Raw genomic sequence first — 26,105 nt, 5'->3', positions numbered from 1 at the left:
GAGCTTCCTCCTCTCAGCTGCACCAAAGTGGCTGATTCACTTCCCCAAAGTCACAAAACACTCGGTTGGTAAAAGCTCGTGCACCTGAGTGCAGTCATTCAACAGCCAGTGGTATGAGACAAATGCAAAAAGAATATCTATCCATCCAGGGGTTTCAGCTTTTCAGACTTTCTATCTTGTCTGGTTTTCAGCTCTCCAGGCTGGGAAGCTCCTAAGGAGGCACTACAAGAGCCTGGTACCTCCATTCCCTGAAAGCAGCACCAGGTACTTAGCCCTGATTAAGGGCTGGTTTAATGACAGATTGCTCCTACAAGCCACCTTTACCTCCAGCAATGCCTCCAAGGAGTGAAAGGAATCAGGAACTGGAGCCTAAGAAAATGACATTTTTCTGACACAGCAAGATGGAGCAGCAGTGTATGGTGAGAACTCACAGCTACCAGAAAAAGAAAAACAAAACCCATTTCTTCTCGTCTGTGAAGTGAAAAGATATATATGTGTAAAGATGTTTCAATTTATGAAAAGAAAGTGAAGTTTTCTGACTCATATTGTGATGTACTTTGGATGGGAATATACCTTAAAAACACAGCTTGAGTAAACAAACACCTTGATCTTCACCATGTTCTCATATTCATGTCATTCCTGGAGTAGGGTAATGTCACTATTCATATTTCACACAGAACTGAAGCCAAGAGAAAGAGGTACCCAGTTTCCTCTTATATCAGCAAGTTTGGAAGGATTTTCAAATCACTAACGTCAAAAAGACGTCAGAGACAACGGATGACAGACCAAAAGGACTCACATCCAAATGTGTCAGCCACTGAAACACCCTCCTACATCCCTGCCTTACTCATGTGGCCATGGAGAGCTGGTCTTCCAAATTTCCTGACATGAGATTAAAGGACAAAAAACTGGCAAAGGTTAGGATTGTTTTGTTCCTTTTAAAAAGAAACATTTATTGTAACAAAGAGCCTTTATGCTGATGGTCCAAATATGCTAACACTGCTTTTTGCTACATACAGCCTAAATCATCATTCCAACAAGACCTGAGCAGGTTTCCAAAACAGGAGCAGTCTCAGATGCACTCCAAAACAGTGTATTGTACTGCAAAACTGTTCTTCAGTCCATATGGGAGATCTCAAGCATTTGCTGAGTCTGGCTTTACATTTAATGGAATTTATGTTGAAGGAACAATTTTATTTTGACCAGTGCAACTTTTATGCCAATTTTTTTTTTTTTTAATTTTGGGCCAAATTTCACTTTCCTCTTTAAAGAGATTACCAAGCAGACACAATTGTTGCACACTGCATATGAGCCCTAAAATCTAATCTCTCCCCAAACTTGTGTCCTTATAAAAATGTGAAGCCTTCCTGTAACTCTAAGTTGTTCTGCATACTGAATGTCAATTAAGTGAGTGATTTTGGAATTTTTTTAAGAACTCGTAAAGTTGGGAAATTTTCAGCATGGATTCTGGAACGAAGAACGGGACAAGCTGAACTGATTGAAAAATGTAAATGTAAAAAATATATAACCCATAAGTGACAAATTAAAGGGGCAACGTGAGCAGCTTTCAGAGCTCACTGCCCTCCACCACTGAGTGCTTGCACAGCCCAGCTACTCCAGGGTCAGCGTTTTCTGGCAGCATCAGACAATAAAAAACGCATAAACTGGCGGCGCAGGGTAAAGCTACTGTGTCTGACATAACACTAATGCAGGGGCCCAGGGAGGTGACTGAACCCTGGCTCCCAGCTGCATCAATCCCTGTTTTAATCACCCTCCTGACAACACTTCTCTTTCAGCTCTCAAGCTGCTTGGCTCCCAAGGATGGGAACACCGTGAGAGTAAAAGACATGGGGGAAAAGCTTAAATGAAGTTGTAGTAGTGAGGGGAATAAAACTGTGAAAGTTCCTCTTGCCTAGCACTCAAATCTGTCTCCAAAGAAAATTTGTTTTAACTTAATAAAAACCCAGGCAGCAGAACACTCATCCCTGAGTCCCATTCCAGTGAATGGTTAAGGAGTCAACAAGGAAAACAGTCCCTGCAGCCTCATTTCAGGGGGCAGATTCAAATAGAGAGAGTGTGTTTCACAGAGAAGGAGGGAAAGATTTCTGTGCAGAAGCACATCTCAGGTATGACTTGCAACACTGCCAAGAGTGTTCTGAACAGCTTTCAAACCTGCTAAAACTTTGGTTGCTGGTTTTTAAGTGGACCCAACACCTTGGGTCAAGCACTGGAACAGGATGCCCAGGAAAGTGGTGAGATCACCATTCCTGGAAGCGTTTGAAAAACATATGGATGTGGCACTTGAGGATATAGTTTGGGGGTGGGCCTGGCAGGGCTGGGTTTACCATTGGGCTTTATGATCTCAGAGGTCTTTTCCAATTTTAATGGTTCTGTGATTCTTCAGGTCTGAGTCATGCAAAAGAGGAGAAAGTAACAACAAGTTAACAAGTTTTTTGCTGGCTGACATCAGAGTACCTGATCCCCCCCAGAAGCTGCCTCTGGGTCACCTTCTCCCAGTCCATTTTTGCAGATTTGTCACAGATTTTACAGGGCTCCACACCCTTGCCAGGAGGTTCTTAGGAGACTGAAGAGCCTTTTTCCACCTTTCCACAATCAGTGACTCCAGCTGCAGCTCAGCAATGAGACTGGCTCTGGACTGTACCCAGCGTGAGGCTTGGATGGTGCCTGGAGAGGAGGTGGCTGCCTCTCCCCTGAGCTGAAGGGGACTCAGGCAGGGTGCAAAGCCAGCCCAGGGAGCTTTCAGGGTGCAGTCTGGGGAGGTTTTATCAATGCTTATTTCCTGTGGTTGTGGTTCCTAAACACTTGGGGTGTTTTGCCTAAAAATACTCCTTATCAGCAGCAGCACTGCCCTCACTGGCTCTGTCAATGAGGCAAAGGGGCACTGAGGTGCAGGAGGGCTGGCAGTGAGGAGTCTCATGTTGGAGAGTCATAAAATACAGCCCAAACCTCTCTGGGCTCTCACCCTGTGTGTGTGTGTGCGTGTGTTACAGCCTGCAGTGCCTGTGCAGCCTGTGCCAATTCAGTTGGAGAGCACGCACCCTAAATTCCCCCTCTGGAGAGGCTGAGGGTGGGGAAGCAGAGCCCTGCCAAGCCCTGGTGCCTGGGGCCACGCTGCCTTCTAACCCACAATGCCTCCAGAGGCCCTGCTGGCTGCTGTGGCCCCAGTTCCATCTTTTACAAAGGCTGGTGCCTCCTCCAGCACAGGCAGGAGTCACGTCCTGCTCGCCAGGGCTGCTGGAGATGCACCTCAGTCACACCCTGCCTGTCACCAGCCTGACCTGCTGACTCCAGAGCTGCCCACGAGGAGCCCCTGCCAGCTGCCAGCTTAATTCCCTATGCAGGATTTCCACTGAAGCTCGTGGGTTATTTTTCAATTCAAATTAATAACACCCTAGATTGAATATGTTAGAGTTGGAGCTGGTGGAACAGCCTATCACTCCTGTTACTCAACACTTCCCATTACAAAACCCAATTTTCAGTTGCTCCCAACTTTACTGAACTTTGACTGTTTGCATTCCATTTTTTCTTGCATGAGTATGGAACACACTTCTTCAATTTCAACCAAAATGCTCTAAAGTTCCTGGAAATGAGTTAGCTCAGGGAAAACCTAGCACCTCGAAAAACATTTTTGGCAATCTTTTCTTGAAGGAGCTTTTTTTGTCACTCTGTTTTGGAGTGGAGTTTTGAAACTTGGCTCAGCAGATTGGCTCTTTTTTTTCAGAACCTCCATGGAAATCCATCCAGATTTGGTAAAATTATGCAACTTGAAAACTAAAATTCATCAAATAAAAATTCCTTAGATTTTATCAGTTGAAAGCTTTGTTCTCAGCTTGGCAAAGGTAGCTGATGGCTGACCCAGATTTATGCTTCTGCCACACAATTTTTTGTAGTGACTCTGGTTAAGTTGCTTAAAATAAGGTGTTCTTAGATCATGGTCTCTGTGTGAAAAATAAGAGTGAGTGGGTGTATTCCATCCCACAGGATGTTGCTGTCCTACAGATAAATCAGCACGTGCTCCTACACTGTAGGACTTTTTCTCTCACACAAAACAGGCATGGATTAAAGCCACACTGACAACCCATTGGCACATCCCAGTTCTGAGTGCTCAGATGAGGACCTTTCCTACTGTAAATTTTGTCTGCAGCATATGCATAAAGTAAGATGCAGAGCTAGAGGTACTGCTCTTTAATAAAAAAAAAAAAATCTATTTGTTTTATGTCAACAAGTTATTATTTATCTGATGTGTAAGTATCCCCTTTGTCACATACCTTAAATCTACTGGTTATTCCCTTTTGCACCAAGTCACCAGAGGAAAACAGCTCTCATTTAATTTGCATGGCACATATGCAGTTACTGAGGTGTTTACTTTGCATCCCACATGGATGTAAACACACTTCCCAAAAAACTTCCTTCATCTTTGAGCTGGGACCAAAGAACAGTCACTGTTATCTGGATTTTGGAAGCAGCAAGTCCTTCCTGCTCTCTCCTGTAATAAAGACTATCTCTACAAGCCAGCTGCTATCAGGTTTCTCTTTTGCTGCCATCTTTCAGGAATAGCAAATAGGAAGAAGAGTGAAACTAATAACACAGACCAGTAGGTCTGCACAGATGCAAAGAGCAGACCCAGCCTAAATCCTGAGCTGGAGAATCCTTGGTGTGCTGCAATCCTGCTGCCCTGATTCCCAGGGAAGTTTATGGCTGTGTTCACACCACAGGCCATGAATATTGCTGTGTGAGCCTTCTTCAGGGCACCCACAGACATACCCTGGGCTCACTCTTGCACAGCAGAAGATAAAGGCTAATTAAACTGTCTGACTTTGCTGTGAAGCTGATGAGGATCACGTATAGGAGCCAGACTGCTGCTGAGCTGCAGGGGACACAGCTTTGGGGAGAGGAGGGCACCATCAGCATGGGGAAAGGTGTTTTAAAGCAGCACTTCTGCACTGAGTGCCTGAGAGTTTTAACCAAACAGGCACAGAAGGGGAAAACAAGAAATTTATAAACTACCCAGTGATTATTTATTTCTAACAACATAAGGGGTCCACCAACACCCTAAATTCTAAAGTGTTTCGGAGAGCGGCCCTTCAATGTGGCTGTTGAGAAAGCAGACACTAAAGCTCCCCTTAAAAGATTTAAATAATAATAAAAAGGAGCATGAAGAAGTTCTTCAGAGCTGTGTGCTACTGCAGTTGCTGGTAAGCCAGGCAGTTTGGTTAAACCCAGCTTAAGCACCTGCAGAGCACCCTGTGCCAGTCCAGTGGTCTGGGCTGCTTCATGTCCCCTCTCCCTCACTCACCTCCACTGACACCTTTGGAGGGTCAGGGTGGGATAAACCAGCTTCTAACTCACACATTCAACTCCTCCTTGACCTCAGTGGACAGGAGGTGAATCATTGAGACACCACATCAAACTTTCAGGCAGCTACAGTTGAATCAATCCAGCCAGCATCTCTGAAAATGTTATCCATACGTCCTTTTACAAAAAAGTTTTTTATTTGGACTGCTTAGCTGATGAACTGAAACACTGAATTATTTACATTCACAGCTCTATTGCTGAGCCCTCTTCTGTAGTCAACACTTTTGTCTACAGAGGTGATGATTTTACTGCAGTGCTGGTTTTACAAACTATTGTTCAAAGACATCAAAAAAGGACAAAAGTGGGAGGGGACCCATAGTGCAGATCATCAAAGCCAAAATGTGTCCGGTGTGAAATAAAAAATCTGTTCCACCAATCTTGAGTCTATGGTGATAAAAGACTCATGGAATGAAACACTAAATTATTAAATTAAATTATTCTTGATTTAATTGGTATCCTAGAAATGTGGAACCAACTCTATTAAACTTCACATGTCTACAGTACTTTCTAAATTCACTAGATAACTGAATTAATTGAAGCACATTGTTTTATGAGAATTACATATGTACACATGCAAAAAAAAAACCCAAGAATATTCCATGTGTAATTCCCTCTGTACTGCTAACCTGTGGTTTGTATTACACAGCAACCCTGCATTCTATTACCAGGTCTCTATTCCTTTCCAGATTCCACACTGCTGAGAAACACAGGTCTGAATTTTCAAAATACCAAAAATGATAGTGAACACCACCCCTTTTCAATGAGTAATCTCTGACTTTCTGATCCACTCTAATGCAATCATTTAAAATCAGGCTTCTTTGCAAATCTAATCTGGGATTTCATATACAGAAACAAAAATGGACCTGTGACTACAATGATGACTGCATATGAAGCATGTGAAAGAAGCATGTGCCTGCTTCTTTCCAAAAAAAAGCTGCACCAATGTGAAACTGCTGAAACTGAAAAATAATCGTCTACTTGTCTCATGACATCTGCAGTGATACTCTGGAATAAATTAGTTAGATCTCTGTCTAGCAAATGAAAGCAAAAATACAAGAGCTAGACTCATCCTTTTCTTCCCCAGCACACTTCTGTGGTGCTTCAGAGGTGATGATTTTCCTGTTGAGCTCTAAGAGCAATGAAACAAAACACCACCAAGTGCCTCTGACTGCACTGAAGACCATGTCTACTGATCCAGGAATGCAAGAATGAGAAAGTGCATGAGGATTTAAGGAAGCAGACAACTAATTGGCATTACTCACATGGATTACAGACAGGCAGGAAGCAGATTCTGCACTTGTAAGCACCCTGATTAATACCTTCTTTGGCACCCTGAATTTAAATGAGCAGGGCTACTGAAGAAGCAGGGCATTATGAAGTGGGAGTAAAGTTCACAAAATGCAGTGGGAGAGTTTGAAGAGTGATGGAATCATTAAACATTTATGCTGGCAATAATCAGGTGAAAGGGTTTGTCTTCCCACGCTGTGGGAAAGATTGCATCTCAGAACCACAGGAGAATGGGCAGCGTGTTAAGTTTGGATAAGGGAGGAACAATTAATATGTTCTGATGTGAAGAAGAAATATTGGACTTGTGGAGTACTTCCCAGTGTTAGGAAAATCTCCAAATGTGTTCCCCAATATTCTTTACCTTTAGGCAGATTCACCTGTAAAGTGAATTGTCACCTTTGTAATGTTTTCCATGTAGCTGCAACTGCAGTGTGAGAACCTTACTCTGCCTACAGATAAATAACAGCAGTTCACAAACCCAAGCTGAGTGTGGCCTGAGCAGAACCTGACTACTGAAATCCTGCAGGAGGTGATAATGATGCCTTAGTAGATAGCATCATTTCCAAGGTATGTATACACTGCACTCATTATGGCAGCTGTAGACACGCTTCAAAGTCAGCTTTAAACAATTCCTTATGCTGTCAGAAAAGCACCAGGGACTGTTCACTGTTCAACACCAGACAAAGCCCCCTCAAGTAGGTGAGTGAACACTGGATTAATCCAACACTGAGCTCCTCTGTGACTGCACCCTGGGCTACCTACAGCTAACTCAGGCTCATTGAGATACACAGCAGGTTTAGTACACTTTGGGACCACAATATCAGCTAATCTCATCTGATTCCAGCCATCTCCAAACCAGGGTGTCTAGTCTAGGCTAGTCATCAAGCCTCCATTTAGTATCAATGGGAAGGGATGAGAGTCCAAAGGGCACTTCATTGCTCTCTAAGAGAAGCATTAACATATGAATCACTCTGCAAGGGCCTGTGTCTCTTCATTCACTTCAGAGGAAACCTACCCTACATGTCTGATTTTTGGAGAGCTGAAAGCCACCCTCAGCCCACAGTGAGCCACTATTGTGCTGAGTAAACTGGTCTACTGTAGATGAGATTTATACCAGGGGATCTGAACAGATACAGGCACTAAGGAACCCAGTTCTTTATCTGAGCAAGGATTCTGGCATCCCAAACATACTCCAGCATGAGATCATTACTCAGTTTCTTCCCCTGAAGTTTCAATTAAGTATGATATTCATCCTCATTTCCTCTTCTGCATTCCTTGTCTGGTTAAATCAGCATCTGTGTTTCACGTCTGGGATGACCATGTTTCAGTGGAGAAAGTTTATATGGAGAATAAAAATAAATTTTATAAAAACTTTAAACATAAATTTAGAATAGACAGTAAACAAGTGCTACCTAATACTCCACTTACACTATTCTGATCCAGTGTCTCCTAAATATATTCACCCTGTTCCTTATTTCCCAGATAATTTTGAAAAGTGAAGGGAGGTGTATAAGAGGTGCTACATTGAAGAGTGAGAAAAAAATGCTGATATGAGGAGCTACAAGCTAAATGCATTTCAAAAGTGATGATGTCCAACAGTTCTCTTGGGAGAAAACTATGGAACAAAATGGTCTGTGGGAAGCTACTCTAATGCCTTTTGTAATGTCATCTTCCTCCACAGTACTAACATGGAATAGAGTCACATAGTGATAAAAAGTCACTGTTCCTGGAAGTGTTTAAGGAAAGACTGGATGTGGCACTCAGTGCCATGGTCTGTCTGACATGGAGCTGGTTGCTTATAGGCTGGACTTGATGATCTCAGAGGTCTTTCCCAACCTAACTGACTCTGTGACTCTGTGAAATGGTCATCCCTTTTCCTCTCCTCCTACTCATGCCCTGTGGAGATACAGAATGAACTCACTTCCACTGTTACTTCATTTGTTTGGTTATAACCCCTTTTCCCCATCTGTGTATTAAATGGAGATAATGAGCTATTCAGGGTAAAACTCTCTTATCATACAACTGAGCAACACAACTACATACAGGGGCCATGAATTTATTTGTAGCTTGGAGGGACACTTTGAATACAAACAGCAATAGCTGCAATATGAAAAAATCACTCTGATGGCCAAATAAAATGCCTAATGTACTAGGAATAGATTTGCTTGGAAGCAAGTGTTCCCTCTACAATGGGATGGAAACAATTTGTTCTGTTGACAAATACAAACCAAGCCTGCACTGCTGTTGGTGAGGACATCTTACAGAATGGTTTTGTGCTCAGACTTGTGCATTTGTTTTACATAATCTTGACACCATAACAGTGAACATGGTCACCCTGTCACCTCTCTGGGCAGCAATGTCCTCCTATGGAGAGAGCCTCAGTGCTGTCATGTAGATTGCTGAGATTTCAGAACTCAGAATATCAGCAGTTCTGAGTTCTTACAGTGCACAAATTTAAGCCATGAGTGAACTAAGTAGATTTTGCTTTTGAATCACTTTACACACTACACCAGCAGAAAAATAGTCACAATCAGGAAAATATTTTGTCTCACAGTCTGCTTCTCAGACAATGAGATTTTATGCACGAGTCCCTCTCTAGCCACAGTGGAAGAAATAAGAACCAGCTGGTCCTTGGGATGCAGCTACCAACCCAACAGTCCCAGGTCACCTTGTCACAGCACCATGCATCATAGAATCATGGAATCATAGAATCATGGAATCATGGAATCATAGAATAGTTTAGGTTGGGAGAGATCTTGAAAATCATCTGGTTCCAATGCCCCTGCCATGGGCAGAAAGACTTTCCACTATCCCAGGTCATTCCAAGCCCTTTCCAACCTGGCCTTGGACACTTCCAGGGATGGGGCAGCCACAGCTTCTCTGGACACCCTGTGCCTCACTACTGGTTGAGGTAACTGTAAGGAGCCTTGCTCTGTGGGTTGCACACTCATCTCAAAAGTAAACCTAAACCACTGGCATATGCAATGTCTGTCACCTTTGGTGGGAACACTTGAATCACCACATCAGACTCTTACAACCTCCGGGAACGCTCAGGACCTCCAGTCCCCAACTAGAACAGTTCTCTGAAATTACACATTTGCAAAAAAAAAAACCAGCAGCAAATGATGGTGAGTGAAACTCTGTCTTGCCTTTTACATTGCAGTAAGGACCTGGTGGTGTACCACTGGAAACAGAAACAGAAATACTGCAACTCCGTGCTGGGGACGTGGTGACAAGGACGTCAGGTCCCAGCCTGTAAGCAGACTGTGCTCATGCTCAAATACTCTAATAATGGTCACAGAAGAAAACCTAAACCTCTCCAAACCATGGCCCTGCTGAACATTTCTCTGGCTGCACAATCACATTTTGCCTTGTTTCTTACAAAGGTGCATTAGAGTGTGTACATTAAGCTCTACAAAGTCATTCAGAGCAACTTTTGAACCCCAGACCGCCCACTCTGCCTTCCTCAGCTCCCACAGCCACTGGGATAAATCCAGACCTACCCAGCCAGCCTCAGCAGAGATCTGTCACTCTGAAAGACACCAGAGAGAGCCACAGATTTTCCAACTTCGGTTTGGATGAAACCCCAAGACTCGCTCATCACATCTCGGGGTATTTAGCATTGACTTTAATTAAAAACCTCCCCATGCCAAACCACATGCAGATGCAAACCGACGCCTTCAGCGTCGGCAAAGCATTGCTCAAAAAAGCTGCACTGCTCTGCTCAGTCTGAGGGAGATGCACGAAGTGGAGACCTGCCTGTAAAATTTCCTCTTGTTCTGCAAAGTCTCTCTTTCTCACTCTCTCTCTGCACTGCCCCAATTTACCACAGTGCAAAAAAAAACCCAAAAAACAAAACAAAACAAAACAAAACAAAAAGAAACCCTACAGTCAAACAAATATATTCTTGGGAAGGAAGAGGGGCTGGTAGAGTGGTTTTTGAAGGCAGGCCAGAGACTATTCGAAATGGGGGACACACTGAGAGTTTTAACTGCTGTGATAATTCTACATAAAGAGATGTTAAGGCTCTAGCTCCTTGCTGTAGCATGCCATGTGTCCCTGAATAAAATTACTGCCATGCAGGCTGTTAGCAGAGGAATGCGTAAACAGACAATGTATCCTTGCATCAGTTCCACAAAATGTTGCACAACACAAATGCCTCTCGATGTGTCATTTCCTGCTTGGCCACCAGCCCAGCTCCTGACAGGCAGTCAACAGAAAAAGAAAAAAGAAAGAAAAAAAAATTTAAAAAGAGAAAAAAAGAAAAAAAAATAAAAAGCAAAAAAGGAAAGAAAAAAAAATTAAAAAGAAAGGCAAACTGAAAGATTTAAAGCTGTTCTACTCCAAAGCACATTCCACTCGCCTCAGACTTATCCCTCCACCCTCTCAGCCTTTGAAAGAAAAGAGGGAGAACTTCCTAAAAACTGTTATGGTTTTAAGTCAAGGAATCTCAAAAATCTCAATCACTTGTGTGCGTTTTCTAAGCCGGGTCGGCCAGGCAGTGACGGTGGGGGCTGAGCAGAGCCCTGGCTGCGTGCACAGGCAGAAAGGAGATGGGATGTTTGCTCATACCTTCATCACGTGTGCACCTTGCAGGCTGCAGCAGCACAGACAGCTCGGGAGCTGAAGGGAGCACAGCACTTTTCTGCCCTGAAACGCCTCTGCTCAAAGCTCAGAGCAAGAAAGTTGGGGTGGGTGACTTTGGAGGCTACCTTTGATCAGAGACAAACTAAAGTCTTTGCAAGTCAGGCAAAATATAAAAGTATATAGACTTCTCCTCCCCCCTTCCTCATGATTCCCCATGACTGGGTTTGTCCCAAAAGCGGCCAGAAAGGAGGATGTGCCTCCTATTCTAAAGTTACCACTATGCAAGGACAAATAATTATTTTTGCAGTTGTAATGAGGTAAGGTAAAAGCATAAAAGGGGTGCTTAGGTAAAGATTTCGGTGGGTTCTTTGCTCTTTTTTTTTCCTTTGACTTCCTTTACAGTAACTTCTGCCTATCTGTTGGTCAGTTATGACCTCATGAAAACTTCTCCGGAAAACTTCTTTCAGTCCTCCCAGCTGGAAGGCAGCTCTTCTGGCTAAGATGTGTGTATGGCAGAGGTTTTATCCTGGATAGGAGGAGAGAAAAAAATAACTTCTGGATTTCCTAATGATTCCCAAAGATCTTATACAACCCCGTCTCTAGACTGAATCACTCAGAGTGCAAAGCACTGTCTCAGTCCAGCACAGAAACTCTGCAACACAGAAACTGTCCCTGGACAGTAATCTGGATAGACTGGAAGAGGTTAGGTAAAATTAAATAAATCTTTTCTGAGAAAAAAATCGTCAGAAGACCTTTTCTTGTATAGAAATGGGCAAGTTTTCCTAACAGAGCAACCTGACATCACTGTGTCTATTAAAACATTTTCAAATAATAACAGAGAGGCAAGGCAGCAAGCTTCTACAAGCAGGCGTTTAATACGACTAAATGGCACTTACATTTAAGAACCCGACTTTCTGAAGTGCTGAGCATCCAAAACACCAACTGGAGTCCCTGCATGCCACAACTGTTCAGCACTCCTGAAGTCAGGCTCTCAATGTCTATCATGGCTTTGCTGCTCCTGCTGCTGCTGGAACCTTGCAGTTTTCATGTGCTCGAGTCAACTTGCCAGCAGAAGGTCAGAGTGCCTTGCCTATAAACAAGCCTTACAAATTCACGATCTAAAGCATGATGTCATGTCTTAAAATGATAAGCTGGCAACAAAGTAAATGACATTTTGTAAAGATGTGCATAATTTTATGTTTACACTCCTTAGAATGAAGGTTCTAATAAGTCATTGGTTGTGTTCCTTTAAAGGGAAGTTTTATAACTGAGATGAATCACAACTGCAAAAGATCAAAGTTAAAAAACATCAATGATGCCATGGGGTACTTTTTAATCTTGTAATGAATGATGATCATGTGCTCTTATGAAGTTGCTCCAACTGCCAACGCCAGATGTGTATATTAAGAAAAAAGTTGTTTGTGATGTGACAGCTCTGGTTAAGCTGCCAGAGAGAGGAAAACTAGGATAATATGCTTGAAATGTGGAAGTGAAATACAGATCCTGGCAGAGAGGGGCACTATTTGCCGATACATAATTTTTAAAGACAAACACAATGGTATCAGAGCTGCTCCTTGAATGCCTTATTGCCCCCCAACCACTTAATTTTCCTTATGCAACATAAATGCCAGATACATTCATTGAATGACTACTACCAAACTAACATATCTACACAAGTGCAGGGTCTCTCAGAAGAAAGCAAAACTTCAGTGAAACTCCCACACCTCACTGGAGCTACTCTTTCCCTCCAAATTCAACGTTAATAATGAGTCATTCCAGGGATGTATCAGAATGACTTGAAAGTCTAAGATTGCAGTATTCCACCAAAACATTAAAATACAAATGGACATCCAAGCTCAAATGTTACTTTCTTAAAACGAAACAAAACAAAACAAAAAAAAAAAAAAAAAAAAAAAAAAAAGAGAGAAAAAGAAAGAAAAGAAAATGATGAAGAAGGGCACGATAACTTCATGTAGGTCATAAGAACTCAGTTAACTGGGAATTTCTAGGCTCAGCTATTCAAAGACACCAGGAGATGGGTATCACGTACAGAGGCCTTTTAGGTCTAAAATAAAAAATTCCAGCAGAACTAGGAGAATAGTTATAGGAACAACATAGAATTGTTAAATTCTATGAACACAGACTCACTTTCAATCCACTGATCACCAAAACATCCCCATGCCAGTGGGGTCCCTTTCTGTGCTGTGCAGGGCAGTACACACTGCTCTTCACACATCATTTTCAAGCCTCTCTTTTCTTTCACCATGGTTGTGTCCTCTGCCAGGATATTTTCTCTTTTGCAGATGCATCAATACATGGAAGCAGCCTCCAGATGAGAATAGCTAAATGATATATAACTTATTCCCTGCTTTTTACTCCATGAATGCAGCTTCCCCAGTGTTCTCCAAGAAAGCTACGTGGGGCACCAGCTGCAAGTGAAAATTAAAAATGGGAACTGACTCACAGAGAGAAGACAGAACAAAAATCCCCCTGCTGTGACATCAGGACACCTCAGCTGTGAGCAGGTAGCACCACAAGTACCTAATGAAATGTACCCAGAGCTATTTGCTTTCTCTTAGCTGTCCTTCAAGGTGAAACTCTAAAGCCCAGACAATTCTTACAGGGAGCACTTCAGTTCCCACCTTGGTGTAAGAGGAGGTGACTTTGGCAGCGTGTGTTGGCACGAGAAACACTTAACTGCATGAATTCTGTCTACATCTTTCTACTTCTGTCTTTGTGGTATTTTAAACAAAACACCATGAAAGCAACTTGAAGGTCGCATTTGTATGTGCAGATCAAAGGTAAAATAATTATTTGAGATGCTTCCATTATGGGGATTCTTTTAATGTGGTTATTCATCAAATAATTCTTAATCTCTAAGTGTAATTTAAATAACGCTATACCTGGCTAATCCAATCAATTTAGAGTCATTTATAGTTAGATGAAGAAAAACTCCAGAACTGGCTCATCAGTGATACCCATATGATGTGAGACTGGTTACCAGCTAAATGTGCTAGACAGAGAGACAGCCAGATAAATCCTGATGGATTAACCAGACTGTATCTAAAAATAAGTGCTACCCATAAAACTGCTAGAACATGACAAAACACAATTGTCATAAAAGTACAGCCATTGCAAAATAGATAAATCATGGCAAATAAGTTCTTACTCAGCTTGCATGGCTATGAGACACATGTGCTGGGTGAAAATCTGCTGGACTATGTTTTTAAAAAATATATTTTCTGTGCACAAATAAGAAACAAAGACTTTGCTGTTGATCTAATGCTTTTTTTTTAATCTTTCTTTGGCCCTCGGGGGTCTACAATGAGTCCATAGCTGAAAACCAACTTCAGGTATGATGAGATTAACCAGGTGCATTAATTATCTGATGGCAAAAGAATTTAAGGGCAAACAAAAAGGCACTATGTTATATGTTTCCTCTCTATGCTAGGACTGATCCTGAAAGATCAGGCTCCTGTTTTGTTCTAAATGTCTTCAGTTGGAAGCTTACAGGAGTTCAGGGAATGCAGCATGTTGCAGGATTCTATCTACTGTGTCTAAATTAGATTATATATAAATACACTGGGTTTAGCTCTCATTTACACTGGCAGATAATGTATCAAGACCTTGATGTGAATGAGAATCAGGTTTGGGATTGCCAAAATTCAGCCAAGCACTTAAGTGAGTGTTTAATTCAAGTATGTGTGTGGTCCAATAGACTCCAAATTAAGCATGCACTCACATATATTGCTGAGCAAAAACCAGTGTTTGACAAAGATATACATATTTCATTTACAGGTTTCTATTAAAATTAAGCAGGCATAAAAGCAAAAAGAATATAATACTCACTTCTTGGCTCTCTTGGCCCATCCACTGTAACCTTTATAGCTCTGTGGTATGTAGCGACTTGGGGGGGATTTGTCAGGACAGTTATTGTCAAAGTAAAGCTCTTCCCTACAAAGGGAAAAAACAACAAGGAATGAGTGATTACAACATGAAAACAGTCACATGCATGTTCAGTAAAGAATCAGTTTAAAATTATTCCCTGTCGTTACCACAATCGTGAAAATTAAAAACATAACTGACCATAGGAGTTTTCTTCCCCTTCAGTTTTACTCTATGTCAAGAATACGTCCATGTGTTGACAATCTAAATGTTTCTTATTTAATAATGGGTCATCATACAATGACAGAACAAAAGTGATTCACTGCTGAGGACAAGCCAAATTCTTTGCTGCATTGAAAGTGGTGTAAATCCAAAGCAAGTCAGATTATTCAAAAATTTACTCCAGTTTCGCAGCTGTGTGACAGAGAGCAGAATGTGACCACATGTTATTTACTTCACACAGTTTTATCATTTCATTTGTTTGACTTGACTACAATAAGATGAGGAAAGAATATATTTTCCTCCTGGGAGATGTTTTAACAGGGAGTCAGTGTCTCTGTCCTTCATATGCCAGGGCTAATATGATGATATCATTATGGAACACGCCTTTTTCCCCTACACATATTCCATCTATGAAATACCAAGAAAGCCCCCAACTTTCCCGTGAGGGTGAGAAATGTCTGTGTGCACGTACTTTGCTATCGTCAGTCTGCATTGTTGGGGTTTTTGTTTGTTGTTTTTTTGGTCTTTTTTTAAACTTTTCAAAGCTCAAATTCAGGCAGAGATTGCACAAGACATCCACAGCCTTCAGCTGAATGAAGACGTTAAAAAGAAATAAATAAAGGGAGCTGCCTGCATCTGAGCACACATTCTCACAGGCACTGGCCCCCGTTTGGGAGACTCACTGACAGTTGTAATCTGTTAGATATGCAACGGTTACTCATGTCAGATAGTCAAAACTGAAAACTGTTTCAAGACAGGAAAAGGTGGGCGTACAACAGTGACTCAATAAAACAGTCAGCAATCTTTGGCCTTCATGCTCATTTAAGCTGCTACTTTACCAGACACTTAAAGCTCTCTCTTTTTTTTTTCTTTCTTTTTTTTTTTTCCCCTCCTCCCTGGGTGTATTTGTGCATTTTTGCTGCTAGGGCTTTTCCTCTCGCTGAACTCTGAAGGCATTCAATCAAGGCACAAATCTTAAATGATATGTAACAGCACAAACTTAATGCAGTTTTTTCAGGACTAATATAGAACAGCTTATATATAAGGCATAATACAGAACAGAGCTTTGGCTGTCAAATCTAGTAATTGGTCTTTCTTTCTGGTCCAAGTCATATATCCCCCAAACCTGCCTGAGACATGCATCATTTATTATCAGGAGTGCAACTTCAAACTGTCTTGGCTATAATTTTCATGAACTAGAATGTGACATGGATTTTTTTTTAAAGGAAATATAACTGTCATTTGGAGTAAAATGATTTTCCAGGTGAAGCTGTGCTCCAGCTGTGCCCAGCTCTCTGGGAGATGCAGGTTAGAGGGAAGGTCAGGACCCTGGCAAATAGAATTATAGAATGGTTTGGGTTGGAAAGGACCTTAAAAATCACCTAGTTCCACCCCCTCTGCCATAGCCAGGGACACCTTCCACTAGACCAGGGTGCTCCAAGCCCCATCCAACCAGGACTTAAGCACTTTCAGAGATGGAGCATCCACACTCCTCTGGGCAACCTGTGCCAGTGAGTCACCACCCTCACTATTTCATCCTAATATCAATCTAAACCTGCCCTCTGTCAGTTTAAGCATGCAAAAATCTCAGGATGCTGAATTCTATCCCAGTGGCATGGCTGAAGGTGGCTTTCCCCATTTTCACTGGGAAAAGGAATATTTCCTCAATCATCACAGGAGCAGAGTTAGGTGTATTTAGGACGTTCAGACTTTGTCCAGTCCTGCCCAGCTGCTGTCCCACAGGTGAACTGTGTGTCCTGCCAGCACAGGGCATGGGCAGTGCTCACACACAGAGCAGCGGCCCTACAGTGCCTCCACACTGCTTGTTTAGGGCTGAGAAGTGTCCATGCCCTTTATCCCTCTCCAAAGAGGAATTTATCCCACTGCACAAATACATACAGTTCTCCAGGCTCAGGTTTAAGGCTTCCTTTGGCACCAGTTTACCATGTCAAAAAGTTCTTACTAACAGATTGTATGTTGATGACATTCAGGTCACAGTAACCCCTAGATGATCAGTAGAATATTACTGGTAATAAAAATACTAAAGGAGCTTTTCCATATACCTTTGAACAAAGAATTTGGCCTTCCACACTATTGTTGTCTTTACACACCAAATCCCTATAAATGTCTTTTATGACAAAAAATTAACAGCACAAAATATACTATTTGTAAGAACCTACAAAATCATTCTGTAGAAAAGCACTGCAATATTTTCTAACTAAATGTATCTCAACAGGATACAGTGGCCAGAAAAAAATGCATTCCTTAATAAAAAGAGCTAGATTTGGACCTTGAGAATAAGAATATCTGAACTGTCACCTCTCAGCCGGCCTGAGCTGAAGAGGTAAGCAGCTAATTTAAGAGGAAAACTGGTTTTGTTCCCTAACTAGTATTTTACAAAGCAAAGTGTGGATGAAGGAGCACTGAGAAGCCCCCTCACACTCCATAAACCACAGAGCCCTTCATTGTGGGGAGCTGCACGGCCCTGCCAGGGCACTCCAGAGCTTTCAGGAGATGATTTACATATTACAGGATTAAGAATGAAATAAATTTTTAAGTTCCCCTGTTTCAGTGATGCTGATGCCTTCCACAGCTATTTCACAGCTATCCCTCCTCAGCTACAAAATCCTTTAATGCACTTTTTATCACCTTGCTTTATTGCCCTTAGTCATTTCAACTATCCACTTTCAGAGGCTACAGACTAATTGTAGCTCTCTTTTATTAAATTCCCCAGCCAAGCAGTCATCTGGCACTATTGCTTCAGTGTGTCTAAACTGTGCATTCTTTGTTATTCACACATGTGAGCTGAGCTGACACAGAGGAGGACGAGATGGACATATGCTGAAGCACAGGGCAAGCCCCAGAAAGGAGCTTGAAAAGAGCCTCAGCAGCTCGTGTGTGCGTGTTGCATATTTTTTCAGTTAGATGCTAATGTGATTAAAGTATCGGGACACAACAAAATTAAGGTTATGATCCTTTGCTTATTGAAGACAGGAATTCTTTCTTCTCTGTGCTGTGGATCAGGATTGTAAAAGTGAGCTACCGCCCGAAAACCACATACAAACAACTGCTGCACTGGCATCAAACACTCCGGGTACTCACTCTTATGAATCCAAAAAAGGTGCTTAAGAGAAATTATGCAAACAGAAACGTGAAGCTTCTGTCAGGCAAACGAAATGAATATGTATAAAAATCGGGTTTCTCCATTGAGCCATGGGAAGCAAGTAAAAACGTGGGAGAGGAGGTGAAGTGGTAAGTTGATGATTCAGACTTCACAATCAAATTTAGAGATACAGAGATCAAAGCACGAGCTGCTTAGAAAGATGTAAATCTCAAGTCAGGAACAGGTGTGGATTAGTTTCTTGCCACCGAAAAATCATTTCTTTATTAGTTTATTTTTTCCTGTTCTGCTTCAGGACTTGTATTTGCTGATATTTGTCTATGTAAGGAGCTTTCTCACTTCTGTTTGCAACTACTGATTTCTTTTCCTGCTATTTTAAGCATAGTACTAAAAATCTATCATTAATGATAACTCTTTCTCCTTCTCTCCTTCTCTCTCTCTCCCCCCCCCCCCCCCCTCTCTGTTCTAAGTCTGGGAGACAAGTCTGGACCAATTTCTCCATCCTGCCTCTGGCAGGAGAATGCAGCATTTCAGATCCTCCACCGAGTCCCGGCTGCTTCAAAGGAAAAGCCCTACTTTCTTCCGTTAAGATCATAAGAAATATAGGGGGAGGGGGTCAGCTCTGTTTGGACATAATTACACTTCATCAAAAGAAGCTTTCTTCATCTTCCATGCGTGAAAAGTCTGCAAGCAGTTAAGTCTGTCTTTTTTCTTCCTTTTTTTTTTTTTTTAACTTTTTTTTTTTTTTTTAAATATAAAAATTGCTATTTGGGAAACTAGCCAAAACTCAGAAAGCCAATATAGTAAAACAGTGCACACCCTTTGTTTTTCTTTGAAGTCTCTTAAATAAATATGTTGAGGGTTTGAAAAGTATACTATCACTTTTCCATAGATTCTACCCAGATTGATCAGAGAAAAAGTCCGTTCCAAGTCTGCTAGATAAAAATATAAATTAAACTACTGGAACCAAATTTTAGGAGCTCTGTGTTTGTGTCTGTATCTGTATCTACTGAGGCTTCAGGCTGTCTATTTCATTTCCTATGCTTTAATAAAAAGTATATATCATAGGTTTGAAATTAAATCCTCAGATCAGAGGTAGTGCATCACATTTCAGTCCTTTTTCAGCACTACTAAAAGGCTGATACACTACTGAACTTCTACTGTAAGGCAGTAACAGTGATGGAGCCAGAGAACTTTCAAACCTAATCCATCAGCAGAATAGCAAAGCAAACTGATTACTTAAAGAAAATATGACAAATGGAAGAGACAGGCAACACCTTATTCACAGGGGGAATAAACTCCATAGTTATGTTGTATTACTGCTGGTAAACTAATTCTTTCTTTCAAGTTATTCTCTATTATTAATACTTTTTAAGTTCTAAAATGATAAAGATAATTTTTGGCTAGGTAATTAACAGAACAGTCACTGTAAGTCATGCTTATGGACGCACTTTCACAAAGCACTTTTAAAAATGTGCTGACTGATTTGGACTATCTGGGACTCTGTCGTATGTTTAATTTTTTTTGGACAAAAACTCTTTCCTTCTGTAAGATGAACTGCAACTGCTTTCTAAAGAATATTACTATAAAATTTGCCTTATTGTTAATTTCCTAGCACAATTTTGCTTTGTTTTGCAGGGCTGATTCAGAAAAAAAAGAATAATTACTCCAAATACACAAAGGAAAAAATACATAGGTTGGATCTGATGATGACTGATACAACACCACTCTGAAGATTCCTGCAACAAGAACTGCAGTGCCAGGTTGCTTTGAGCTATCCTTTCAATCATTACCTGAAGTTTGAAAGCTGTTATGTGGCCCTTAAAGAGGAATTCTTGCAAATTTGCAATGATTACAAAAGCTTTCTAGAAGTGCAGTGCAGTTTTCAGATTATATAAAACTCCTAAAGAACTAGAAGACAATGATAGCACTCTACATCTTAAAATAAAAAGAAAGAAAAAAAATTGAAAGTTACCCTATATATACCCCCTGTTTAAAATAAAGGTTAAATTTAGTTCATGTCCAGGCTTCCAGCAATTCATAAAAAGTCAACCAGCTTACTAAAAAGAAAAGTGGGGGTGATTTTCACAGGTTATCAACAGTTTGGTCTAAAGGGCAGAGAAGTCACTAGAAAGCTTTCCACCAACAGCTGCTAAGCCTTGAAAGATTTAAGTCCCTAAAGAATACAACCTATAGAACATGTGATATGCAAAGTCTCCCTAATTACAGGTTTTCTCCAACAACTTCAGAAGCAGCTCTACTGCTAAAGGGAATTCTCCATCTCTCACTGCCATGGCCTGAAATACACTCCCCTGACTCTGCATAACCTGGATCAGATTTTCCCTTTTCCTTCCACCCTTCCTGTGTGATTCAAACAGGGAAGCAGGTACTCCCTGAATAATTTTTGAACACCTCTGTCTGATAAAAAGCTACAGAGACTCCTAACTTGCTTTGTGCAAATGCTGAAGTTTGAGAATAAAATATTTGCACATCACTACAAAAAAAATAAAAAAAAAACCTGGCAACTTGAACAATGTGGTCTAGTGGAAGGTGTCCCTGCTTATGGCAAGGGGTTGGAATGAGGTGAGCTTTAAGGTTTCTTGCAAACCAAACTTGTCTGTGATTCTTTGAATGGATTAGGAGTTAGTCAATACTTAGTTGTGAAGTAAGTTTGACACCTAAGCATCATTTTTTCAGGTCATTACGAACACGTAAAAGGCAGTGGCCTACCTCTTCCACTTCTGCCCACAAATCGTAAGTCATTAAATCTGGCCACCTGGTTCTTCATCACAGCAGAAGCGTTCCGCAGCTCTGCAGAGTAGTTCTCATCGTTTCCAGCCATGACAGTCACCACTGTCCCATCGGGCACTTCTCCCAAGGCCACCACCTGTGAAAGCAGGGACACAGTCACCACTGCTGAAGGCACACTGGAGGTGTGTGCTCCCCTCCCAGCTCTGCAGGCTGCCACGCTGGTGGAGAGGCTCTGTGGTGAGGAGTCTGGTACTCGCTGTGCACAGAACAAAGTGCCACATCAAACACAGAAACGTGGTGTGCTGTCTCTGTTTCTCAGAGCTTCTTCATTGTTGCATTTCTTCAGAAATGCTCAACATCCTTATGCTGAGTGCACGCTTAAGGACAACTTTGTTCTTAGCAAGCAGGGAGCAGTGAGAGAACAGGAGGCAAAGCTTGTGTCTGTAAATTATGCACGGGAAAGCATTTAAAATGGAAATCTAGAAATTAGTATTAGCACCCTTATCACCCAGATTCAGCTCTGTTCTGGTTGTACCCATCACCCTGACCCCTGAGCTCCTCAGACTTCAAGCCAGAGAGATCTGTGCATCCACCCATGCCAGGAGTGGCACTCGGGGCACCAGCAGGCAAAGCTCAACGCCCAACACGCTCTACAATGGAGCACTTCATGGCTGGAATTCAAACTCCTCATGTGCAATATAAAACAAAGCTGTATTTCCTTGCAGGCATGTAAATTTTCATTGTGCTTGCAAGAGTTGCATGTGGTTAGTGCTGATACCTCCCTCAAATTCCAGGATGGGTGAACAGAAGATATCAAAGTATTTCATGTCTCCTTATGTTCCAGCTACCTGATAGTCTCCCTTTCATGCTTCAGTGGTTGTTCAGTGCTCCAACATCTGATTAAATAAATGTCATGGAGCAGACAGCTTCTGATTTGAAAACACCAGGAATACCTACAGTGTTAGTGCTCTGTGGCTTCTTAAAGCAAAAATAAAGTTAAACAGGAATGCTAAGTTACTAGGAAGAAAATATACACACAGGGGAAACACGTCCACAAATATATTAATAAAATAATCTCCTTTTCCCAGTTGGCTAATTCTGATGCTGAAAATAAATTTATAACAAGAAGAAATTCAGAAATATTGCATGGCTGAGCCAGAACTTGAAAAAATATCTTAAGTTACAGTTTCTCCCCTTGCAGTTACCAATTTACATGGTCAGATATGAGGTTTTTATACTATTCAGAGTAATTTATTCTGTATCCTGAAATATATAATACATTTTGTCATATGGCCTTCCTGAAATGCCTTTTCCATAAATGATCCTGGCTGAAACTAAAAATTGCAGGTTGCAGGTGATATTAATTCAGTGGAAAGAATGAGGAGTTTTGGATATATAGGGAGAGCATTATGTGGTCCAATGAACTGTACAATGTTTCTCTAAAACAATAAAGAGGAATTACAATCATATAAAAATAGGCTGTATTACTGAGAACTATAGCTTATTTTATTTAAAAGAAATATTGAAGAGAAAGAAGCAAGTGAAGCTTAAACGCTGTTTGAAAAGAATTTACCTGCTTTTCTTTTTTTGCATAAAACACCAGGTAATACCACCCAAAACTAAAAGCTAAGTTTTGCCACAAACTACCACGAGGTCTTAAAGTATCAAAGATTTAACTTTAAAGTGATATGAAAGTCCCTGAACATAAAAACAGAGGAACCACCACTGTGGCTAAGATCTGAGATCCCAATGACTCTCTGTCTTGGGTCTGGCAGCAACCAGGTCTGACAGCTTAAAAGCCAGGTGTAAGGAATAATAAACAATAATCAAATAACAAATAATAATCTGGTAAACAGATTAAAAAGCTGACTCTAACTATTAACAAATGGATACTGGTTTTACTGTGAAGCATGGGGCTTGAGACTACTTATAAACCACTCCCTTCCCAGTCTCAACAGACCATGTTATCTCTGGACACTCTTGTCGTGCCCATCAGCATCCCAGGGAGTTGCACCCAATGCCTTTTACACCTCACAAAACAACAACAAAAATCACATTAACTCCAGAAATGCAAAGCACCTGGGAGCTCAGCAGGAAGCACCAGGCTGCCAGGGGCCTGGGAAGAGGCAGAGGTGCCTGAAGCCTCAGCTCACCTCTTTCTGCCCAGGTACCTGCAGAGCGCAGACAGGCAGCGCCATCAAAGCCCCGTCTCAGCCCCAAACCAGGTACCGCTTATAACACCTGGCAGGAGGGAGCAAAATCCCTTGAAAGGCTCCCCTCTGTCCTCTGCTGCTTTTCAGAGCTTTCCTTCCTGCCCTTTCCACTCGATGTCAGTTCAATTTGTCAGCCTAGCCACCAGCCCAGAGCTGCACATGCCTCTGCCGTCGCCGAGCGATCGCAGCTTTTCAAGAGCTGCATCTTGGATGCAGCACCACAGTTCATCTCCTTCAGAGAGGACCAAAGGACAAGACAAACTGAAATCAGAGATGAAAACAAAAACTTTGGCTCATAAAATAAAGCCCTATAACATGGGGAACTCCCCTGCCACGCAACAGAAGTAAAAGGCTTATTATATTTTTACCTTGATACTTTCTTGCCACAAACCAGCCTAAGACTATTGCACAGGTACACAGGAGCACTGGGGAGAAAAAAAAGCTCTGCAAAACAAGTCTGAAACCTGGAGAGGTACCCGTCATTTTGAGAATTTTCAGAAGTAATTGTATATACTGAAAGACTGCTGGCATAAACCCTGATCTGGCAATTTTATGCCACGTATCAATACAAAATTAATTACATATTCTTAGAAAGAGGACTGTGAATGCACAGTGAAATGAGTAAGGACTGTGTTAAAAATTAAAGATTAGAAGTAGCCACAGTGCACATTCCTTACCCATCCTTTAATACTCATTATCTCTATTCTTTCAAAATCTTTCTTTTATTTTCCAAATTAAGCTCCCTACATATTTTACTCTTTTTTTTTTCTTTCAACTACAGCTCGAAAAGGTACATGAATCCCCAAAATAAAACCAAACCAATTCTTATGAGAATTGAAAATAACTATGCGTTTTTTGCATAACACAGTTCTGGTTAGGCAACCTGTTTGCCCAGTTTCAGTCCAGTGGGATTTGAACTGGCCAAAGTATGTAGCCTGAAGAAGGAAGTTATAAGCACAAAGCAAAACTCCTATACAACAGCAGGTACTCAGACTTTCTGCAGAGTAAAATGCTTGTCTGGAAAAAAAAAAAATGGGCAACTCTAGTGCACATGCTAACTAGTTCCTCTCAAACATTGATAGCTGCCACTTCAAAAGCTGTCATGCAAAACACTGAATTCAAACAGCCTCTGAATGTAAAATCTTCTGTATTGAGAATGCTTTCCCCAGACATTGCCAAAAGAGCATCTGATACCATTAAAAATATTTCAGTGTCCTGTAACTTAAAACAGAATAACTGATTTGCGCTACTTTTTGTTTCAAATCTACATCTGGGCTGACAATTTATACAGCAGGTTTCAGCTTGAAGCTATTTAAAACAGCTGAGTTATAAACTCTGAAAATTGGGGTTTGGAGGGAAATGCTGACAGACCCTGAACTACTGTGGTGCTACTGGGGAAATGTTTTAGACTCCACATCCCACTTTCCCCCTGCCTTTAGGTCCACTAACATTCTCTGCTGCTATTAGCATCATACAGAAGTCACTACTAACATGGCAATCTGGGTCTCTATAACTTGCAGCAGAAACTCCCACAGAGGGGCCAAATTCTGGTGACTCAACTCCAATAAAGTATTGCCAGCTACTGAGATTAAGAAGTGAATATGATTTGGACCTGGGTGCACAATATCCATTTATTTTATTCTGAATATTAATAGCTAGAGCTGTATTAACAAGTACTCAACTAATACTCTCCCTCACAAAACCAGACTGCATTAACAATCATCTTAGTGAGCACACAACAGGGACTCCCTCCCTAGTGTGTGCAAATATTAATACTTAAAATTCAAACCTAATGCTAAGCCAACACTATTTCAAAAAATTATAATCAAACCCAGCACTGTTTATAACATACTTCCTCTCCTGCATATGATTTATATCTGTTTTTTTAAATTAAAACAGTGCTATATCCAGCGTACGTTTCTGCTTGAGATCGCTGCGAGAGAATTATGACACACTTAACACACCACTCAAAACATTATCATCAACATACTATTTATTGCCAATAAAACTTCACAAAGTGTGTTGTCTGTGAGCTATTTCATTTTCAAGTTATTGTTTAGTCGAGATTTCTATAGCTCATATCTGTCTGTTTTTTTCCCTTTCAGAGCTGATTCCCATTCTGTTGTAACACAGTCAAATGTTTCACTGTATGATACACGCAGCTCCTTTGGTCTAAAACTATTGGGCAACTGCATGCAAGTTGCATTTGAAAAATGAAATAGATTTTTTAAATGGTCGTAAGTATTTCAAGTGAATTTCAAATTAATTTACAGGTAAAGAAGGACATATATAATTTTAGCATATTTTATAAAGTGCATATTGCATATGAAAACACAGATGCACCCACAGCAGCCAGATGCAAGGGGCAATGTGTGCCTCTGATGAATCTGAAATTCGGTCATATCTGCACCTCCATGTCAGCAATCAAACATAGGACTCACATATAAGACACATATAAATACATATATATGAGCATAAAAAGATTGGAGAGCAGTCTAATCCTTTGCCTACCTTTCCAACACATGTAAGCATTCTTATTGTAATAATATTCTAAATACTTTAATATTTAGTTTAGATCTTTCCCTTATTCTAATGAGATGCGACCGCATCCTTTGAATTGCTGTGAGGTAGGAGAAGGCTCAGACACCTCAAATGGGAACAGC

At 41.2% G+C, this 26,105-nt stretch overlaps 1 protein-coding gene across 3 annotated transcripts in view; it reads right to left on the bottom strand.

Annotated features, from left to right (window-relative positions):
• RUNX2 (RUNX family transcription factor 2) overlaps positions 1-26,105 on the bottom strand; it is a 214,806-nt gene that overhangs the window by 127,917 nt on the left and 60,784 nt on the right. For all 3 annotated transcript variants that reach the window (XM_079298412.1, XM_079298414.1, XM_079298413.1), the window contains 2 exons: positions 21,209-21,365; positions 15,100-15,204 (listed from right to left, as the gene is read on the bottom strand). In XM_079298412.1, coding sequence (XP_079154538.1) covers positions 15,100-15,204; positions 21,209-21,365 — 262 coding nt within the window. The remainder of the gene's footprint in view (positions 1-15,099; positions 15,205-21,208; positions 21,366-26,105) is intronic.

This window comes from Erithacus rubecula (genome assembly GCF_903797595.1).
Source record: "Erithacus rubecula genome assembly, chromosome: 2".
NCBI lineage: Eukaryota > Metazoa > Chordata > Aves > Passeriformes > Muscicapidae > Erithacus > Erithacus rubecula.
The sequence above is the reverse complement of the archived record's forward strand: the minus strand, read 5'-3'. Positions and strand labels throughout refer to the sequence as shown.